Source organism: Heloderma suspectum, chromosome 1 (genome assembly GCF_057233095.1).
Source record: "Heloderma suspectum isolate Gila_16-S chromosome 1, 16-S_ref, whole genome shotgun sequence".
NCBI lineage: Eukaryota > Metazoa > Chordata > Lepidosauria > Squamata > Helodermatidae > Heloderma > Heloderma suspectum.
In genome coordinates, this window is record NC_139458.1 from 49,885,386 (window position 1) to 49,904,201 (window position 18,816).

The 18,816-nt window shown below is 45.2% G+C and overlaps 1 protein-coding gene across 1 annotated transcript; it reads left to right on the top strand.

The window, feature by feature from the left end:
- The first annotated feature begins 694 nt into the window (after nucleotides 1–694).
- PROX2 (prospero homeobox 2) lies at nucleotides 695–16,073 on the top strand. Its single transcript, XM_084845198.1, has 4 exons — nucleotides 695–2,285; nucleotides 5,182–5,294; nucleotides 7,875–8,069; nucleotides 15,724–16,073. Exons 1-4 carry the CDS (start codon nucleotides 806–808, stop codon nucleotides 15,907–15,909), a joined length of 1,974 nt encoding a protein of 657 aa, XP_084701324.1. The 5' UTR covers nucleotides 695–805; the 3' UTR covers nucleotides 15,910–16,073.
- The last annotated feature ends 2,743 nt before the right edge of the window (nucleotides 16,074–18,816 follow it).

The window sequence follows — 18,816 nt, forward strand, 5'->3', positions numbered from 1 at the left end:
GGGGGGGGGGCTGCTAGGGATGGCTTGGTGCATTGACTGTATACAAGTCTGTTTATGGATTTCTTATTTCTGTAGTTGGGAACCTGGAAATCGGTATGCCCTTCAAACTCAGTAGTGCAAGCAATATACTGCGTTTAATTCCATCACACACTGACATATTTAGCAGAGAAGGACTAGCAGCGCCAGCAACCTCGGGGTAAGCCACTGAGAAGACTCTCTCTCTCTCTCTCTCTCTCTCTCTCTCTCTCGGAGGAAGGAGGGGATCAGCTCCCATAGCCTGCTATCCAGATCACTTCCAACTTCCCTCCTGCTGTGGAGGAGTAGAGGGATGGGGTAGAGCCATCAATCATGTTACAGGAACCAATGATCAGGGGACGGGAGGGGGTATGGAGCCAGCAGCCCCCTTCTGTCCTGACTGTTCGGCCCAGCCATGAAAAGATATAGTGTGGAGGGACACGCTATGAGAGATGCCTGTTGACAGGGTCAGTCTAAATCCCGGAAAGGGTCAGGAATCCAAAGGAATGGTTTGTAGTGGAATAAAATGCCAGGTGTGAAGAGAGCCATAGAACAACAAATTATGTTGTTTTTTACCTGCTGGATAATGTATTTTATCTTTTCTTGATGCTGCAGATTTCTGGCCAGTCAAAAGTGTAAAACAACAAAAAAGTGTAAAAAACCAAACTAACATACACAACTCACCCTTGGTCTCAAAATCACAAGTTGTGCCCATACTGCAATCTTATTACCTAAGCAATTTGTGCTATTTTGTTGGATACCAACTCTTGGTCTCGAAGAAGAAAAAGATATGAAGGGGAGCACTGTCTCTGACGAATATATTTATGGTCCTAATTCTGGGCATGCGGATGGTCAGAAAGGAGAGCCTTGTGTTGAAAGAGACCATTTCTTTTCTCCTGCTTCTTACTATGCATCCGTAATATCACATCTCCTTAGCCAGCCAGAAGCTAACTGTGAGCTGGATCCAAGCTTTCTTCTCCCTTCGCCACAGAAAACTGAACTGGTGTTCCAAAGTAGTGGGAATGGCACAACTTCCAGGGAAGCCTCCTCCATGAATCAGTTGCCTGTGTTCAGCTTGAGTAACTCCAGTAATAGTGAACACCTACAAGCTAAGAGGGCCAGGGTAGAAAATATTATCCGGGGAATGAGCATCGTGCCAAACCCTATAGTGCCTGGTACCCTAGGGGAAGATGATCAATGCCATGCTGAGAAAATAAAGGAAGACTATAGGGAGAATAAGAGAAAGCAGAAACCTCCTCAGCAGCAAAGTCTGCATGAGACTTCTCTGGCAAGACCTGGCAGAAGCAGCGTCCCAGCAGAAGAATGCCTCCAGCTGAAAAAACAGCTCCATGTTTTGCAGCACCAAGTGAAGCAGCTTCGAGAGAGGTTCCTTCCATCTTCTGAGCTCAATGATTCCAGTCGAAGCCAAGGAAGTATGGAGAAAATGATGGACTTGCTGAAGGAGAAGTTTGGACAAAGTTTGGACAACAGCAATCAAGCTGTCATAAGTGACCAACAGAAAGATAATTTGCGGAGACGCATCCCTAAGATGAGAGGGCCCGAATTGTTGGAGAAAGAAGCGGGAATGATGGATTCAGGTATTTCAGCTTCAGAAGAAAGATCTCTTTCAGAGATATTAAAACATGAGCTAATCCAGGTGGTGACACAGGCCGTGGACTCTGTTTTGAAAAGGGTCTCATCTAAATCAACAGGCCTCCAATCTCAGTTGCCCAATGGCCCCCAGATGAACATGTCCCCTACTGGGAGAGAATTTATAGGTGCCGAAGAAAATGCATCCAGTCAATGGCTTCCTAAGATTCTTCCTCATAAAGGCTCCATGTCACTAATCACAGAAAAGCCTCCAGGCTTTCGTACTTACCCCATCCAGTCAAAAATGGAGAGAAAACCTTGCCAAGTACCACCTGTGAATTGTCCCTTGATCATGACCTCTTCTGAAGTTCAAGGAAGTGGTATTTTTAGCCAAATGTTACTTTGTGGTCAAAACAGACATTGGAGCAGCCCCTCCCCAAGAATGGTCTCTTCTCCAGAGTCCGTAGATGTGCCATGGCAACCAATCAAACTGAAGTCATCTGTAATGAAACAACGCTATCCAACATCCTATAAATCATCTGAAATTGAAACTTTGACCTCTCTTCCGGCTTCAAATGCAGAGTTTGCTGAAATGCGTGCTATGATGGATGGGGTGTACTTCCCCTCGATGCATATATCCTTTATGAGCCCTCCTATATCCTCATCATGTAGAGGCTCAGGTGACAATTTGAAGTTGCATTCTGATATATTCTGGTAAGATAAAATATACATTTGTGCCTGTTTGGCGCTGTTGGGAGCCCAATTGCACTGGGGGAAAGGCTGAATCATCCTCACATGCCCTCTCCCTCAGCACAATTGTGGTGACGGCAGTAGAGCCAGGGGAGAATTGAGGGTGGGGGGACATCTGGCAGTTCAGGCACCACGGGGGCCCATGGCAAGTTGCCCCTATGTGGCCTAAATGAAATGTTGCTTCAGAGTGAAATGTCGCATACAAACGTAGTAAAACCTCAGTGTCTGCTTTTGTTACAAAAGGCTGCTTTGAGAGGATGCGATTTGCCATGGAGAAGTGTGGAGGGGTGGAGAGGGTGCTTAGCTCATTTCCCCTTTTGCTTTTTTCCACTGCAACTTCCCCAAAACTGCCTTTCCCCTTACAGGATTCCAGACATGACTTTAACCATGCAGTCATCTATTGAGCCTTGCAGGGAGAAAGTGGGGGTGAGGACACTACAGTGGAAAGAAAGCAGGTGGGAAAGGATTAAGCACCTCTTCCCCACTCCAGATCACCCCTTCCCAAAGCAGCTTTTATCTAACTACAGTGGCCATCTGGATTTTTGTTACAGCTATTTCAGTGTAACAGTTCCACCTTGAACTAGCATATTTGAAGAGCAAGGAATGCATCTGGACTTTCTGTATCCATATATTTCCTTCACTATAGTTAATAAGGAGGGTACATATGCTCTGCTCCTTCATGTTCTGGATAAAATTTAATGTTTCTTCATAGGTCTGGATAAGAAGTAAAGGACCGTTTATCTTGAAACAGTAGGGGTAAAAAGGTCCTGAAAGTCATCTAGCTCAAGCCTCTTCTTAAACATGCCTGTCAAATTAACCCATATCATCCCAACTTTAGACTATGACAAGCAGAGAGCCGGAGAGGACAGGATGCATTACTATGCCAAGGTGTGTCATATCCAGACCCTGAGAGAGCTGCAGCACTTTTAACAGCTATGCAGAAGGGGAAATTCTGCCAGGGGCAACTTCTCTCATCGCTGCAATACTATGATGGGAAAAGTCACGCCTGGCCACCAAATTCTTCCTCAAATGCAGTCCTTTTAGGATCTGGATCTGGCACCCTTAACTCACTCTAAATCTGCTTGTAGAACAAGAACGGTTTTCAAGAAAACAAATGCAAATGGTAGAAGTGAATTGTGTCACTTGCTTGGGTAGGGTTGCCAATTCCTGACCTGCTTCATTGAGAAGACAAATAGGTGCAATATAGCCTGTGCTCAATAACACTGCTGCAGCTTGACTGCTCAGCTTTCTCCCATGCCTGCTGATGTGACAAGTTGAGTCCTACATACAGCAGTTGATAGGCAAGGAGGCTAGGGCCCCAGCTATATGGTACCGCTTTGACCCCCCACCCCATCGGAACTGCGCAGCACTGTGGCTTCGAGTCAGCATGCCCTGCGATACACTCACGATGTACTGCACACTTCCCTTACAGACCGGCTGTGCCCTTTTTTTTGGCCATTATACTGAAATGTGCAGCTGTGCAGTCCCATGAGTGCAGGGGTGCGACACTTCAGTGGCTGTTTTGTATTTGAGGGACTCTGCTGTATCTTTCTGTCCCTTTTTAGGTAAAAAGTGGGTGTTTTGTGCTCCTTCATTTCCACACCATCAGTTTGTCAGTTCCCCAGCCCAAGACTCTCGCGATGGTTCGTGCTCACAAGTGTCAGCGCTACGTGCCTAGCCATCGCTCTGAAATGGTAGCCGGAGCGATCTCAGTCCTCCCCCAATACACTCCCCTGCCTGGCCCTTGGGTACCAAGTCCAAAAGCAACCGTTGCAAAGGTACAGAGCTGCAAAAATGTGCAAAAGTGTGATTAAATAGATGAAAACATCCCTCTGTGCCTCTGTAACTGTGCAGCTGCGAAGGGTTGGGGAAGTAAAGGCGTGTCACAGAGTGACGCAGGCACTATGCACGCCTACAACACGCCCACTGTAAAATGCGAAGTCGGTTTGGGGAAGGGACAGATGCCTCACAAATGCGAGGAAACCCTTAGCAAACAAAAAACATCGCAGCAAAACAACTCCTTGGAACTCCGCATTTTCCAGGAGAAAACCACTGATGGCTGCGAAGTCGCGACTGCATCACTATCATGAGGGACCTCGACTCGCACCCACCCTGGAGTAAAAGCCCGGTGTAGATGGGGCCCAGATTGCTGCTGCAAAATGAGTGGAGAAACCGCGCCTACCTTTGCATCAGGAGTTGGCAGCCCTTAAACCTAGAGCTTGATCTCCCTGTAATTTTCCCTTCGCAGTTTGAACTCTGCTTGGAATCAAAGCAACAGAAATGCAAGATAATTTCACTTACTGGCTGGAGCACAAAATCAGGTGCAAGCCTCCTATTGCTAGGTTTCCTTGCATCAGATCAGGGCATCATATCAACAGTTAGTGGTGCAGTTAGGCAACAATAGATTCTGGATTTAATGGTCTTACGGCAGCCTTCCCCAACCTGGCTACAATCCCATCATCCCCAGCCAGCACAACCAATAGTCATGCTGGCTGGGGTGATGGGGTTTGTAGTCCAATACATCTGGAGGGTGCCCAGTTGGGGTAGGCTATCTTACTGTGTCCCCAACTCTTTAATGTGTATTAGTTCACGTACTTCAAAATGTGGTGAGTCAGCCCTGCTGAGTTTGGGCCCCTGCTGCTCATTCTGCTGAGTGGGGCCTTGGACATCCACCCCAAAGTCCTTCCCTGGCAGCACTGCTGCATAACAAAAGAAAGGAAGCCCAGCAGGCAAGTTCAACACATTCAGGTTTAACACATTGCTCTAACCCAGCTGAAGTTGGCTATGGCAAGTAGGAAAAGGAAGCAATTTTTTCCTTGACTCTAGATTACATCCAGGAAGCTTTGACCCCAGGCCATCTGAAAAAGGCTAAGCTGATGTTCTTCTTCTCTCGCTACCCAACCTCTTCTCTGCTGAAAGCCTATTTCCTAGATGTCCAGGTAAAACTATTCAGCTTCATGTATCCCAAAGTTAATGTAAGGGCCTGTGCAAATGTTAGCTTCTCCTATAACAGGCTATGCACTGTTGAAATAAACTGGAAGATGAGGAAAGGTACCGCAAGAAAAAAGTACCAACTAGCATGTATGTGTGTCAGGGTGTACGAAAGAACTGCCATTTTAAACTGTACCACCTATGGCCGTCATGTTAGTCCCCAGACTATCATTTGGATCAGATGTGTTTATATGTTTTATGAGCTGCTTTTGGTCCATCTTTGAAAGAAAAGGCTGAGATATAAATTATTAAAATTAAAATAATCAATTGGACTGGCAAGGACCAGCACAATCTCTGTTTGGGTTGTGAGTGTCGGGTATGAATTAAATAGAAAAGAAAGGTAGCTGTGCTGGCCATAAGATAAATTCCAAAGTCAATATTATGGTAATACCTTTATGAAGCCATCCCCAAGGTCACAAACTGGCATGCAAACTTTCACATTCTCCAGAACTCTTCAGCAGGCAAGCCTAGTTTTCCCCAGCCTGGGGTCCTCCTGGACTGCAACTCCCATCATTCCCAGCCACCATGGCCATCTGGAGGCCACTAGGTTGGGGAAGGCTGGTCTAGATCAGGGGTGAGCAGAAGGTAGATCTCTAGTTGTTTTGGACTTCAACTCCCAGAAGCTCCTGCCAGCATCTTCAATGGTCAGAAATGCTGGGAGTTGAAGTCCAAAATATCTGGAGATCCACTTTATGTCCACAGCTGGGCTAGATGATAAAGCAAAAAAAAAAAAAAGTGTGTGGGGGAATCAGCTGGCTGATACTAAAGCCATAGAGTCGGCATTTAGTCACAGTTTTAAGATGGAATGTGGGAGAAGATTGCAGAGATTCAAGTAATAATTGAACTAAATAATTGTCTGGAAGTGAAAGCTCCCTGATTTCTTGCATGAGGGAGGTAAGCACCAGATCTCTTAAAAAGATGAGTTATGGAGCATTAGCGATCCCTAGTGACAATTTGTAGAGCAGCAACCTTTTCATGTTTTGTGGCACCTGTTTGACAAATTTATAATGGCATAAATGTTCATGGATCAGAGCATACTTCATCAGATGCACTGATGCCATAATAAATGTGTTAGTCTTTAAGGTGCTACAAGGCTTTTTGCTGCAACAGACTAACATGACCACCCCTCTGGAAACTTTTCATGTTTGTTCAGAATGGATGGAGACCCTGGTTGCTGTGCAGGCACTGGGTTGGATCCACACTAAGTTAATCATGCTTTAGAACTAAAGTGTGACTACGATAGATTTTCTTGAAAGTAAGTCCTGTTTAGCAAAGTGGATGCTTCTCACTGCAACTGGCCTTTTAATTGGTAGCTTTCTCCCATCGGCCCTTTCCTTTAAAGTGACTTTTGCCTCTGTAATCAGTTACTTCCTGTTCACTTGCATAGCAGTCATTTTCCCAAATTGGCCCTTAACCAATCAGGTCGCATTCCCCATAGGAGGGAGGGATTCTAATTACTTGTTTCTTCTCTGCAGCCATAGCTATTGCATAGTATTGTTTTTATTCTTTTAGAGTGCAATTTTGCAATAAAATAAAAGAGCAATTGCTCTGGTTGCAAACATGATACCAGTAATTAAATCCCCCCTGCAAATTTGCAGGGAACAAGGACTGACTAATTAAAGCAAGGGTGTCAAAGCTTTTTTGGTGCACAGGCTGAATTCCAATTTGGGAAGGAGGAGAGCACATTCCAGCAATGGGCTGGGTTAAGAGCACAGGGTGGGGTCAAGGACAGAGAAAGTGATGTGGGCAGGGGAAGATGTAATTCATACTAATTGGGACGTTTCCCCAAACATACAAAACACAGCTCAATTCTTACAAAAACTCTTACAAAATGGCTGCCATGGTGAGGAGATTGCCCATTCATAAAATGGCTGCGGTGGTGGGTATGGCCTGTCACAAAACATTCATTTGTCAGAAACTAAACTGGTAAGACAAAAAGAAAAGTAACTTCTACAAGAATCCAGTACAGGGCAGAGGTGGGCTGTGAGCTCCAAAACACAAAATCATTATTTTGAACCAAAATAAAGGTAGCACTGGAGGACAGCACTTGTTTTGAAGCATGCCAGCTTCCCAGTTTTTTATTTTTTAAAAACGTAAATAGAATTCAGGAGGGGCAGGGACCTGGCAGGTGCTAAGAGAGGGGTCCACGGAAACATTGGTGCCCACAGGTGCCACACTGGAGAGCTCAGAACTAGGGAGTCTTTCAGCAAAAGGATATCAGAAAAGAGGATAGATGGGCCTTAGGGAGAAAGTTCCTGAGCCTGGGTGCAGCCACTGAGAAAGCCCTTGCTTGTCTTTTCCAAATGTACTTTTAATGTTGGTGGAACAGAGAGAAGGGCCTCTTCAGATGTTCTCAAAACCCAAGCGGCCTTCTAACAGGTCTGTGGCCATGCAGTAAATCTCATGTAGGGGGATACAGCAGCTCGGTTTCAGAGGAAGTGTACATATACAGAAGAGATAGGATGTATAATCCAGTGAAAACAGTAGAGACTTTAACCATAACGTGATGTAACATGCTTTTTTCACAGTTCACCCGCTGTATCACCTCCCAGCTCATCAAGTGGTTTAGCAACTTCCGTGAATTTTATTACATCCAGATGGAAAAGTTTGCCAGGCAAGCCCTCTTGGAAGGAGTCACAGATCCCAGTAACCTCATTGTCACTAGGGACTCTGAACTCTTCCGGATCCTTAATGTGCACTACAATAAAGGGAATGATTTTGAGGTGAGAGCCTACACTTAGCAAGTATTCCTTATTTTAACTGATGTACCTTAGTCTAAGAAAATTACCTTTATTCTAGAAATGGACAGCTCCCGGGGATATATGGGTGTGTCTTGTTTTTTCAGAACTGTAGAGTTCAAGAGAACACCATCGAAAAGGCACCATAACATATTAATAGAATCACAGAGTTGGAAGGAGCCATTTAGGCCATCAAGTCCAAACCCCCCGCACCATGTCAGGGGAATACCATGGGGGGTGGGTATTCAAATCAGGGTACCACAGTAATCTTTTGCAGTATGGAAATATATTGTGAACATAAGTAAGTAAGGGAGCTGTTCCACAGCTACACCTTAAACCAGCCTTCTCCAATCTGGTACCCTGCAGATATGTTGGACTGTAACTCCCATCATTCCCAACCAGCATGGCCTCTTTGGTGGTGCTGAGTGTGGAATGCCCTCCTCAGAGAGGCTTGCCTGGCACCCATATTATCATTTTTTGCACCAAGTGAAGACCTTTTTATTCTCCCAGGCATTTAAAGATAATTTTAAGATCTGAGGGCTGTAATCCTATGCCCACTTACCTGGGAGTAAACCCCATTCAATATAGTGGAACTTATTTCTGTGTAAGCAGGCATAGAAATGTGCTGTTATTTTTTAAATTTCTGCTTTAAGGTTTTGCTCTTGCTGGTTTTATTTTTATTTAGTTTTGTATTGTGGTTGGTTGTTATTCCCCTTGATTTTTAGAACTCCTGTTGATTGTTTTTATGGTTTTTAATTTGATTGTTAGCTGCCCAGGGGACATTGTTAATTAGGCAGTATACAAATGATTTAAGTAAATAAATAAATGTATAATGTTGTCCTCTACATCGCTATTTATCTGCCACCCAATGATAACCCTTCATGCATCTGATAAAGTGGACTCTAGTCCACAAAAGCCTAAGCTGTAATAAATATGTTAGTCTTTAAGATGCCACAAAACTCTCTGTTATTTTTGCTGCAACAGAATAATACAGCTGCCCTTCTGGAAATCATAAAAGAGAAAGCCAGATTGCTACCTGTAACCATAGTTCTTTGAGTGGTCATCTGTGCATTCACACATATGGGCTCTGTGCCTGCACAGAGCCTCGATTTGGGAAACTTCTATAGCTGAGGAAGTTTGGCGGGAACCCTTCCTCACCGTCCAGTGTACATGTCCGTAGCAGGTTCCTGCTTATTCCCTCAGTTCCTTGAGACTGACATTGCAGCCTTGGAACCAAGAAGAAATACCTTCGGTAGCCAAGATTGAGTATGACACCGAAGAGGGGACGGTGGGTGGGTTATGTGAATGCACAGATGACCACTCAAAGAACTACAGTTACAGGAAGCAACCTGTCTTTCTTCTTCATGGCCTCTGTGCATCACACATATGGGCAAGTAGCAAGCTAACTTACAAGGTGGTGGGTCAGTGTCCTATTATAACACAGAAGAAAGGACGGCAGGACCAAAAACACAGTCAGCTCTAGCCCGAACATCTGATCTGTAATGTCTAAAAACGGTAGACAGTGTAGACCAAGTTGCAGTGCAGCACAGTTGAGTGATGGCAACCCCCCTGTCGAATACGACCAACGTCACTACCGCACGAGTAGAGTGAGCTTGGACTGGGACAGACAGTTTGAGCCCAGTCAACTCATATGACAGCTTGATTGTCCTGACAACCCAGGAAGCAAAGCACTGAGTTGAGAGAGTCTGGCCCTTGTGCTTGCCATCGTAGCAGACAAAGAGGTGAGACGAACGTCGGAATTGCTTGGTCCTCGACTTGTAGAAAGCCAAAGCTCGGCACATCGAGCATGTGCAAGGTTGACTCCAAAGGTGTAGATGGGGAAGCAAAGAAAGCAGGCAGAATAATGTCTTGGTTTAAATGAAAATCTGACATGACTTTAGGCAAGAAAGAGGGGTCAGGTCTGAGGACCACCTTGTCTCAGTGAAAATTGAGTTAAGGCTGGTCTGCTCTGAGCACACAGAGTTCACTGGCACGATGTGCAGAAGTAACAGCAATAAAAAATGCCACTTCCCAGGAAAGGAGGCGCAAATCTGTAATCGCCAGTGGCTCAAAGGGCTTGGACGAGAATGCCTTTAACACTACCAACAGGCTGCAACTATGTATCATGGAGTGAACAGGTTGTGCCAGATTTCTGATCCCCTTCAGAAATCTCTTTGCTATCAGATGCGAGGAAACTCATAATCCTTCAACAGGAGAGTGAAAGGCAGAGACAGCAGACAAACTTTTAGAGATGATGATTTGAGTCCTTTCTCAAAGAGGGAGAGAAAAAACTGGAGAACATGATGCAGAGAGAGCATTGGATCGGGTGAAACCCTTGAGCACAAGCAAAGGTGGAAAAAGTAGTCCATTTTCTGCTTTCTGCTTTCCATGGACTGTGGGAATGCTGTGGACATAATATACCATGACTTCAGCAAAGCTGTCGACAAAGTGCCCCACGACATCCTGATCAGCAAACTAGCTAAGAGTGAGCTAGATGAAACAACTCTCATGTGGATCCACAGTTGGCTACAGAATTGGACTCAAAAAGTGCTTATCAATGGGATCTTCTTGAACTGGGGAGAGGTAACGAGCGGGGTACTGCAGGGCTCAGTCCTGGACCCAGTGCTCTTCAACATATTTATTAATGACTTGGAGGAGGAGGTGTAGGGAATGCTTATCAAATTTGCGGATGACACAAAATTGGGTGGGATAGCTAATACCCTGGAAGACAGAAAAAAAATCAAAGTGATTTTGATAGGCTGGAGCGCTGGGCAGAAAACAACAGAATGACATTGAATCGGGATAAATGGCATGTTCTGCACCTAGGAAAAAGAAACCAAATGCAGTGTTACAAAATGGGGGACACGTGGGTCAACAATACTACAAGCAAGAAGGTTCTTGGAATTGTTGTAGATGGCAAGCTAAATATGAGCCAACAATGTGATATGGCTGGAAAAAAGGCAAATGCTATTTTGGACTGCATTAATAGAAGTCCAAATGATGTGAAGTACTAGCTCCCCTCTACTCAGCAGTAGTTAGGCCTCATCTGGAGTATTGTGTCCAGTTCTGGGCAACATGCTTTAAGAAGGATGCAAACAAACTAGAGAGGGTTCAGAGGAGGGCAACGAAGATGATCAAGGGACTGGAAACAAAGCCCTATGAGGAGAGATTGAAAGGGCATGTTTAGCCTTGAGAAGAGCAGACTGAGGGGAGATATGACAGTACTCTTCAAATACTTGGAAGGTTGTCACAGAAAGGAAGGCCAGGATGTCTTCTCGATCATCCCAGAGTGCAGGACACGGAATAATGGGCTCAAGTTACAAGAAGCCGGATTCCAGCTGAATATCAGGGAAAACTTCCTGACTTTTAGAGCAATACGACAATGGAACCAATTACCTAGGGAGGTGGTGGGCTCTCCCACACTGGAGGCATTCAAGGAGAGGCTGGACAGCCACTTGTCAGAGATGCTTTTATTTGGATTCCTGTATTGAGCAGAGGGTTGGACTCGATGGTCTTATAGGACCCTTCCGACCCTACTATTCTATGATTCTATAATTCTATGATTCTCACGTAAGAGTACAATGTAGAGGGCTTACAAGCAGCATCCCACATTCTCTGTATTGATGCCAGGACCGTTTCAGTCTCTGTCACCCAATCTTCCATGCTGTCAAGCAGTGGGTTGCTAGTTTGGAGTGCTGGATTCAGCTGTTCTCCCTGGTGAGGAGGGATAGATAGAATGGGAGGTGACAATATTGACCATCCTGAGCAGTGGGGCAAACCAAGGCTTACAAGGCCACCATGGGTTTACGAGTATGCATTCGGTTCCGTCTATTCCAATCTTTGCCAGGGTCTTGGTAATCAATGGGAATGGAGAGAAAACGTAGTACAATGTGAGAATGAAAGTGACTCCCAACAAACTCCTGTCAATGTGAAAATGAAAGTGACTCCCAACAAACCTGCCCTGTGGCCTGTCCTGCTGCAAAAGGCTTGGCAAACGGTATTGTGCTGCATGGCAAAAAGATCCATATCCATTGTGCCCCAGTGGTGAAAAAGCGCCCTCAGGACCAATCTGTCCAACTTCTATTCGTGGGAGGTTAGCTTGGTCTGACTGAGTTGGGCTGCCAAGACACTGTCCACTCTGGCAGCATGTATTGTGACCAATCTGATCATACAAGGTGAACGCTGTTGAAAGATCATGAATGTCAGGGCGAGGAGTGGAAGCGATCTCGTACCCCCTTGTTTGTTCAAGTACGCAGCCACCTTAGTGTTGTCCAATGTGACTTGTACCAGTCTGCCCACCAGGTCTAGCTCGAACACCTGAAGGGATTTGTCTACTGCCTTGAGCTCCAGGAGGCAGATGTGTTGTTTCACCTCCGCAGCCGACCATTGTCCATGGACTGTGAGGCCCGAGCAATGAGCTTCCCATCCCAATTTTCCCAAGAGTGACGCATCCATAGTTACTACTCGGGATGGAGAGGGTTGAAGGAAGGGTATAGCCCATAAAAGTTTGGCTGACAGTGTCCATGACTGTAAGGTGTTTCTGATATTCTGTGGAAGCTGCAGCCTGGTCTAGTGTGCGTCCTGCTCAGCATCGAAACTGGATATGAGTCAGTTCTGGAGAGGCCTCATATTCAAGCAGGAGGAACCAATGACAGATGTCGTTGCAGCCTTCAGACCAGTAGGTGCTGGATCTTGAACGCCAAAGTGGATCTGCGAAGGCTTAGTTCTGTTGCCAGCAAAGTCAGCACCTCCATTCGATCTTGTGGAAGAAAGGCCTGGCCAAGCAAGAGTCCAGTAATGCCACACAAACCTGAATACTTTGGGTAGGCTGTAGATGAAATTTCTCGGGACTTAGGCAAAGTCCCAGGTGCTGAAGGAGAGTGCAGTTCACCTCTGTTGACCAAAGAAGATGGTTCTGTGTCAACGCCACCAATAACCAATCATTGATGTATAGGTACACCTTGACCCCATGCATTCAAAGATGGGAACAGACCACCACCATGCACTTGGTGAATACTCTCGGAGCAGTGGCTAGACCAAAGCGGAGTACCAGGAACTGGTAGGCATCAGGTCCGATGGCAAAGTGGAGGTAAGGTTGGTACGACTCCTCTGAGGTGATGTGAAAGTAAGCATCCTTGAGGTTAACAGAGGTGAACCAATCCCCTCAAGAGAGGAGAGGGAGAATAGACACCAAAGAAACCATGTGGAGCTGGGTTTTCCGAGGGTGAAATTGCATCCTCAGACCTGACTGCTGCATCTAGAGATGACAGGGAGGGATGTTGTGATGAGAGTGATATGGAATCAGACTCGTAGCCTTCCGTGCCTGGTGACCTTTCCATAGGCAGTGGTAGAGTGGTCTGTTCAGTAGCTTGGTCCCGTGGATGCTGCGGTGTCTGAGCGGGAGAAGGTAGCGTGGCCAAGACCAGTAGTGGTATGTGCTGCCTGGATGGCGGACGGCGCAGAGACATCTGAGGAGCCAATGGGCTCTGTAGTTCTCTGGTGACTGGCAGAGGGGCGACAAACATCTCCTAGATTCGGGAGGTCTTGAAACCATAGCTGATGGCAGGGTTTGGTACTGAGGAGGTGCTCTGTCTGAAGGTCCCTGCTGGATGAAATATTGGTGCCGATGGTAAGGATCATCCCTCCAATCATCCCAATCTCTTGGCCTTCTGTATGGGAAATCCCAGTCATGGTGTCTGCCCCACTCTGAGACTGAGGATCTGGACTGCTCCCATGGTCACTCATAAAACCCAAGGGGCTGATTCTGCCTGATGGTGGCGACCAAAAAGGAGTCCAGTGAACTTGTGTATCTATCCTAGAAACCATGCTCCCTCGGGAAATGATGAAGATGAGGTGGTGGAGCAGGTGATTCAGGAGGGGAGAAGTCCCAGATCTCACCTTCTGATGTCAACATAATCGGGATTGGGTCCAATCTCATTGCTGATAGTGCTAATGAGATAGTGAGAAAAACACTGGTGGAGGAGCAGATATCACTTTCAGTATTGGGGATGCTGGTTGATCCTGAGGCCTCGCGGGAGTGTCAGTGACAACTGTCAGTGTCAGAGACCTGGGTCGATTCCAAGGTGCGGAGTGCAACCTGGTTCAATCCCGAGGGGAGCCTGTTAGCCTCTTTAACACCTTCTTCTTCTTCTTCTTCTTCTTCTTCTTCTTCTTCTTCTTCTTCTTCTCCTTCTTCTCCTTCTTCTTCTCCAAAGAAGATTGAATTGCCTGTTTTGGCCTTTCGAATCAGCTTTTTGGCCAGTTAAATTGTTAGTGCCTTCCCCAGGCAGGGGGCTTAATCGCACTCGGAGATATTTATGGGGGATGCTGGGGGGAAGCAACCCCTGACACTTGTACAGGCAGTGGCAAGGCAGGAGTATCCCCCACACAGGAGGGTTAGGCACTTGAGCCATCGGTGGGTCTGCAACTGCCTCAAGCACTTTCTTCCAAACTGCAGCTTTCAGCCAATTGGCACAATTTTTCCTGGCGTATTTTGAGAACGCCTGGCAATGAAGAGGAGCCTCAGTGTGTCCCTCACCAAGACAGAAAAGACACAAGGAGTGCCTGTCAGATGGCAGTGGCTTGCTCCTACGATGGCTACACTTCCTAAATGGCACCTTGAGGGCCATACGCCTGCAAGGGCGATCGTGGGATTGCAAAAACAATGAATGAAATAAAATAACGCAAAGGATGAGACAGAAGTATTAGGAAGTAGAGAAAGAAGGAATAAAGCCTCAGCTATTATTAATAGAATTGCTTTCAAGTGAACTGAATGCAGGAGAAGTTCCCAGATGAGGCTACAACGATGGCGGTCGAAAGAGAACTGAGGGAATAAGCAGGAACCTGCTAGGGACTTGCGCACTGGATTGGGGGGAGGGTTCCCGCCAAAATTCCTCAGCTATAGAAGTTTCCCGAATTGAGCCTTCATGCAGGCACAGGGCTCATATGTGTGATGCAGAGAGACCATGAAGAAGAATGTTCAGAGTCTGTTATAGGTTTGGCTGTGGGGCTCCTTTACAGCAACTGATAGGAAAGCTCCAAGCAGCCCCTATGCGTCCCTCAGTGATAAGGAAAGAGTTAGCCCTCCCAGGCTATCGTGGTGAAGGCTCAGTATTTAAACCACAAAGTGTCTGGAGCTAAGGGCAAGATGCTCTGCAAATGTATCATCAGGTCCTGCCCCTAGTTTGTAATTGGTTGTAGGCTGAGAGGAGCCACGTCCAAGAACTGCCAACTAACCAGTAGCCTTTCCTCTATGCTCTGACTCCCTGGAAACTCATGCATCTCTCAGTGAGGACCAGTACACTCCTCACTGGCTAGTGATACGTAGCCTCTCCAGGTGTTGTATAAAGTTGGTGTGTGAAGAAGAGCCCCGATGAAGCACTGGGCCTAAGACTCTTTTTTTCTGGCAGAGATTCAGTGAATTCGGTACAGCCTAGTTAGGGAAGTAACTTTCAGAGGAGCAAATCCTTCAGATCCTAATCTTTGCCAGGATACTGATATCCCAGGGAACAGAGGTAGTTTCTATCAGGTGCTCCAGGACATTAGCTTTGCCAGATTGAGATCAGTCCACCTACACAGATACCAAATTGATGAATGGCATGTTTCGTATCCCTAACCATCTTGTTCTCTATCTCTGTAGGTTCCCGATGGTTTCCTGGATGTTGCCAGTCTGACCCTTCAGGAATTTTTTAGTGCTGTTAGGGCAGGGAAGGACTTGGACCCTTCCTGGAAAAAACCAATTTACAAAATAATTTCCAAACTCGATAGTGAGATCCCAGATGCATTTAAATCCTCCAGCTGCCCCAAGGAGCTGATCCAAGGCTAATGCAGAATTATCAGTGTGACTGGCATGTGACCACAGATGGAGCGCCCCCTTGAGGACAAGCCCGATCAGAGTCGAGGTGCCACCTCTACTACGGGCTGTTTCATGACCACAAACCAATGTAAAAACTCAAACCTGAATTCATGGAGAAAGATTGTGATGCCATCAATATTGCTAGTACTTATTTATTTCATTTATTTATTTCATTTCTATACTGCCCAATAACGAAAGCTCTCTGGGCAGTTCACAAAAATGAAAACCACAAAGTACAGCATAAAATAATATAAAAAATGAAAGCTGAAAGCTACAGTATAAAAGTACAACCAGAATAAAACCTAGCAGCAATGCAGAGGTATAGACACAGACTCATTTAAAATACAGAATTAAAACAGCACAGCTAAAAGACTAGAGTGCTAAAATGCTGGGAAAATAAAAAGATCTCTGTGGAGTATATTTATGGAGTAAAATATATGAAAGCCCTTATTCTGGGATGGGAGTAGGGACTTATGCTTTCTGCCTGCTCTGTCTTTCAATTGTCAGTTTTTACACAGTCCAAGTTATTCTGAATTAATTTATATAATTCCCTTGGAGTTGTCAAGTTAAGCTACAGTGTGGCCATTCTGAATTAATTTATATAATTCCCTTGGAGTTGTCAAGTTAAGCTACAGTGTGGCCATCTGGTAGCATGATCCAGCAAAAATTAGGCATAGCCAAGACTCATTGAAACCAAGGGAACGAAAGTACAGCGTTAAATGTTTAAGGATACAGGGCTATCCGTGTTTACTTGAGAAGTCCCATTGACCTCAGGAGGACTTTAGTTCACAATCATAGGATTGTCTGTCCCATTAATTTCAGTGGAATTTAGGCATGCTTAACGTTTGCTGGATTACAGCCAGTGCCCGTAATTCTACAGTGCACTCTATGGAACATTAAGCATCTTTGGACGTCCATGGAAAATTAACAACTTTTTAAAATAGGGTCAGTAAAGGGCCCCCATTCTCTCCCACTATTATGATTAAATATTACCTACATCACAACATAAATCCTGTAGGGGTCTCTACATGAAAAATTTAGCTTTCAGCCAGCACAATTGTATCTCCATACTTTTGTGGTTTGACTAGTCCCAATTCCCCCATTTTGTGTAAGCTTCAAAACCAAAATTGTGTGCCTGTAAACACTTTCAACTGCACAAGTGAGGTGGATGCAAGAAATGCAGCCTTGTCTGTGAACAATCTGCAGCCTTATGCATGTTTACCCAGAAGTAAGTCCACTGTATGCAATAGGGCTTTGTTTTTGGTAAGTATACATAGGGCTGCAGCCCTTATGTGACTGCTTTTCTTTTAGTTGAATGCAGCTTGTTGTTAAAGGCTCTCATGTGTATATAATAAAACGAATCCTTTGGTGCATTGGCCATGTCAGATGGAGAATTTTTCAGTACCCTTCCTCTGCTTTTTCAGAAGCTGCAGTAAACATACTCTGAGTCCGTTAGGATCTATCCTAGAAGCATCCAATTCTGTCCTTTACAGGAAAAAAATAGGTTTTGCAAACACTGTGGTGTCAAGATCCAGAATTAGCTAGTGCATCTCAGTTTAGTATTTTTAAATTGCATAGACAATGCACTGGATCTAGAATTTGCCACCCATGGATGGAAGGGCTCCTTCCATCCACAAGAGGCTTCTGATCCAATGAAGGAATCCCGCTGGCCAAATGAAGAAGCTGGTGACCTTCACTGATTCTTCCCTCCCCCATGCCACTCCAAATCCCCCAATCCTCTGAAACAGTGGGGGAGGCGGCACTGCAGGCTGCAGAGAAAGGAAGGGAGGGAGGGATGAATATCGCCTCCCCCACTTTCTGGGGGCAGGAGAGTTCTGAGGGGAACTCCACTCAGGGAATGCTGTTGCCAGCAGAAAAGAAGCTGGATCCAACCCTTTGTGTCCTGTTTATTATATAATAAGTAAGAGTTTGCTGAACAAAGGCAAGGGATAGTCTGAATTCTAGTGAGACCAGGGAGAAATAAAGAGGGATACAAAGAAATAAAATACACCATCTTGAACATAGTTATTAAGATCACAGTTCAGCATTCCACATTTCAATTATGGGCCCCTCTATCATCAAAGCAGTTGGTAAATTTTAGCCAGTGCACTGTGGCCAGCTGGAGCCTTTCTTTCTGCCATGTTCCAATGAGACATAATCGCTTAAGTATTATGCATGCAAAATATCTTTAGGAGAAGGTCTCTCTCAGGAATTTTCTCATCCTAATCCCCAATTATATGGATGACCTGGTCAAGTAGAAGGCGAGAGTAAGATGTGCTCAATGAAGCTGTATTCTGTGTATAGTGGGTTTAGCTAGGTCTGAAGGAATTCACAAACACATACTGGGGCCAGGTGGAAAAAAAACCTGAGCTTTTTGTCATTTTTCAAATACCAGCATAGCTTTCCTACAAACAGCAAACCTATTGCCCCACATCACATCTCCAAAGAGAGGCACCCAGCACTTTGAGATGCCTTTTTGCCTTCTAGAGCTCAAATTTCTCTCTCTGCTTCCTTTTCTTTGTACCTCTTTCTCAAAACTGTTTCTGTTGTTCTTTTAATACAGAGATCTAGCTTATTTCATCCTAGATGTGTCACTCCAGAGAGATTTCTGTTTCTCTCCCACTGAGAAAGCATGTTGAGCAATTTGTCTCCCTAACAAAAAGAAGGTATGTCCAAGAATGACTGGCCATAACAATAATATGAACTGCTCTGCTATCACTGGTCTTTTGTTTTCTAAAACAAAACAAAAAATACTGGTTTACAATTTCAGATAATTATAAGAAAACGTCTGAAATGCTTTGAGCACTTAGAAAATGTTACCAGAATGGATTACTCTTGAATTCTATTCAGGACAAAACCTAAGGATAAATTAGACGA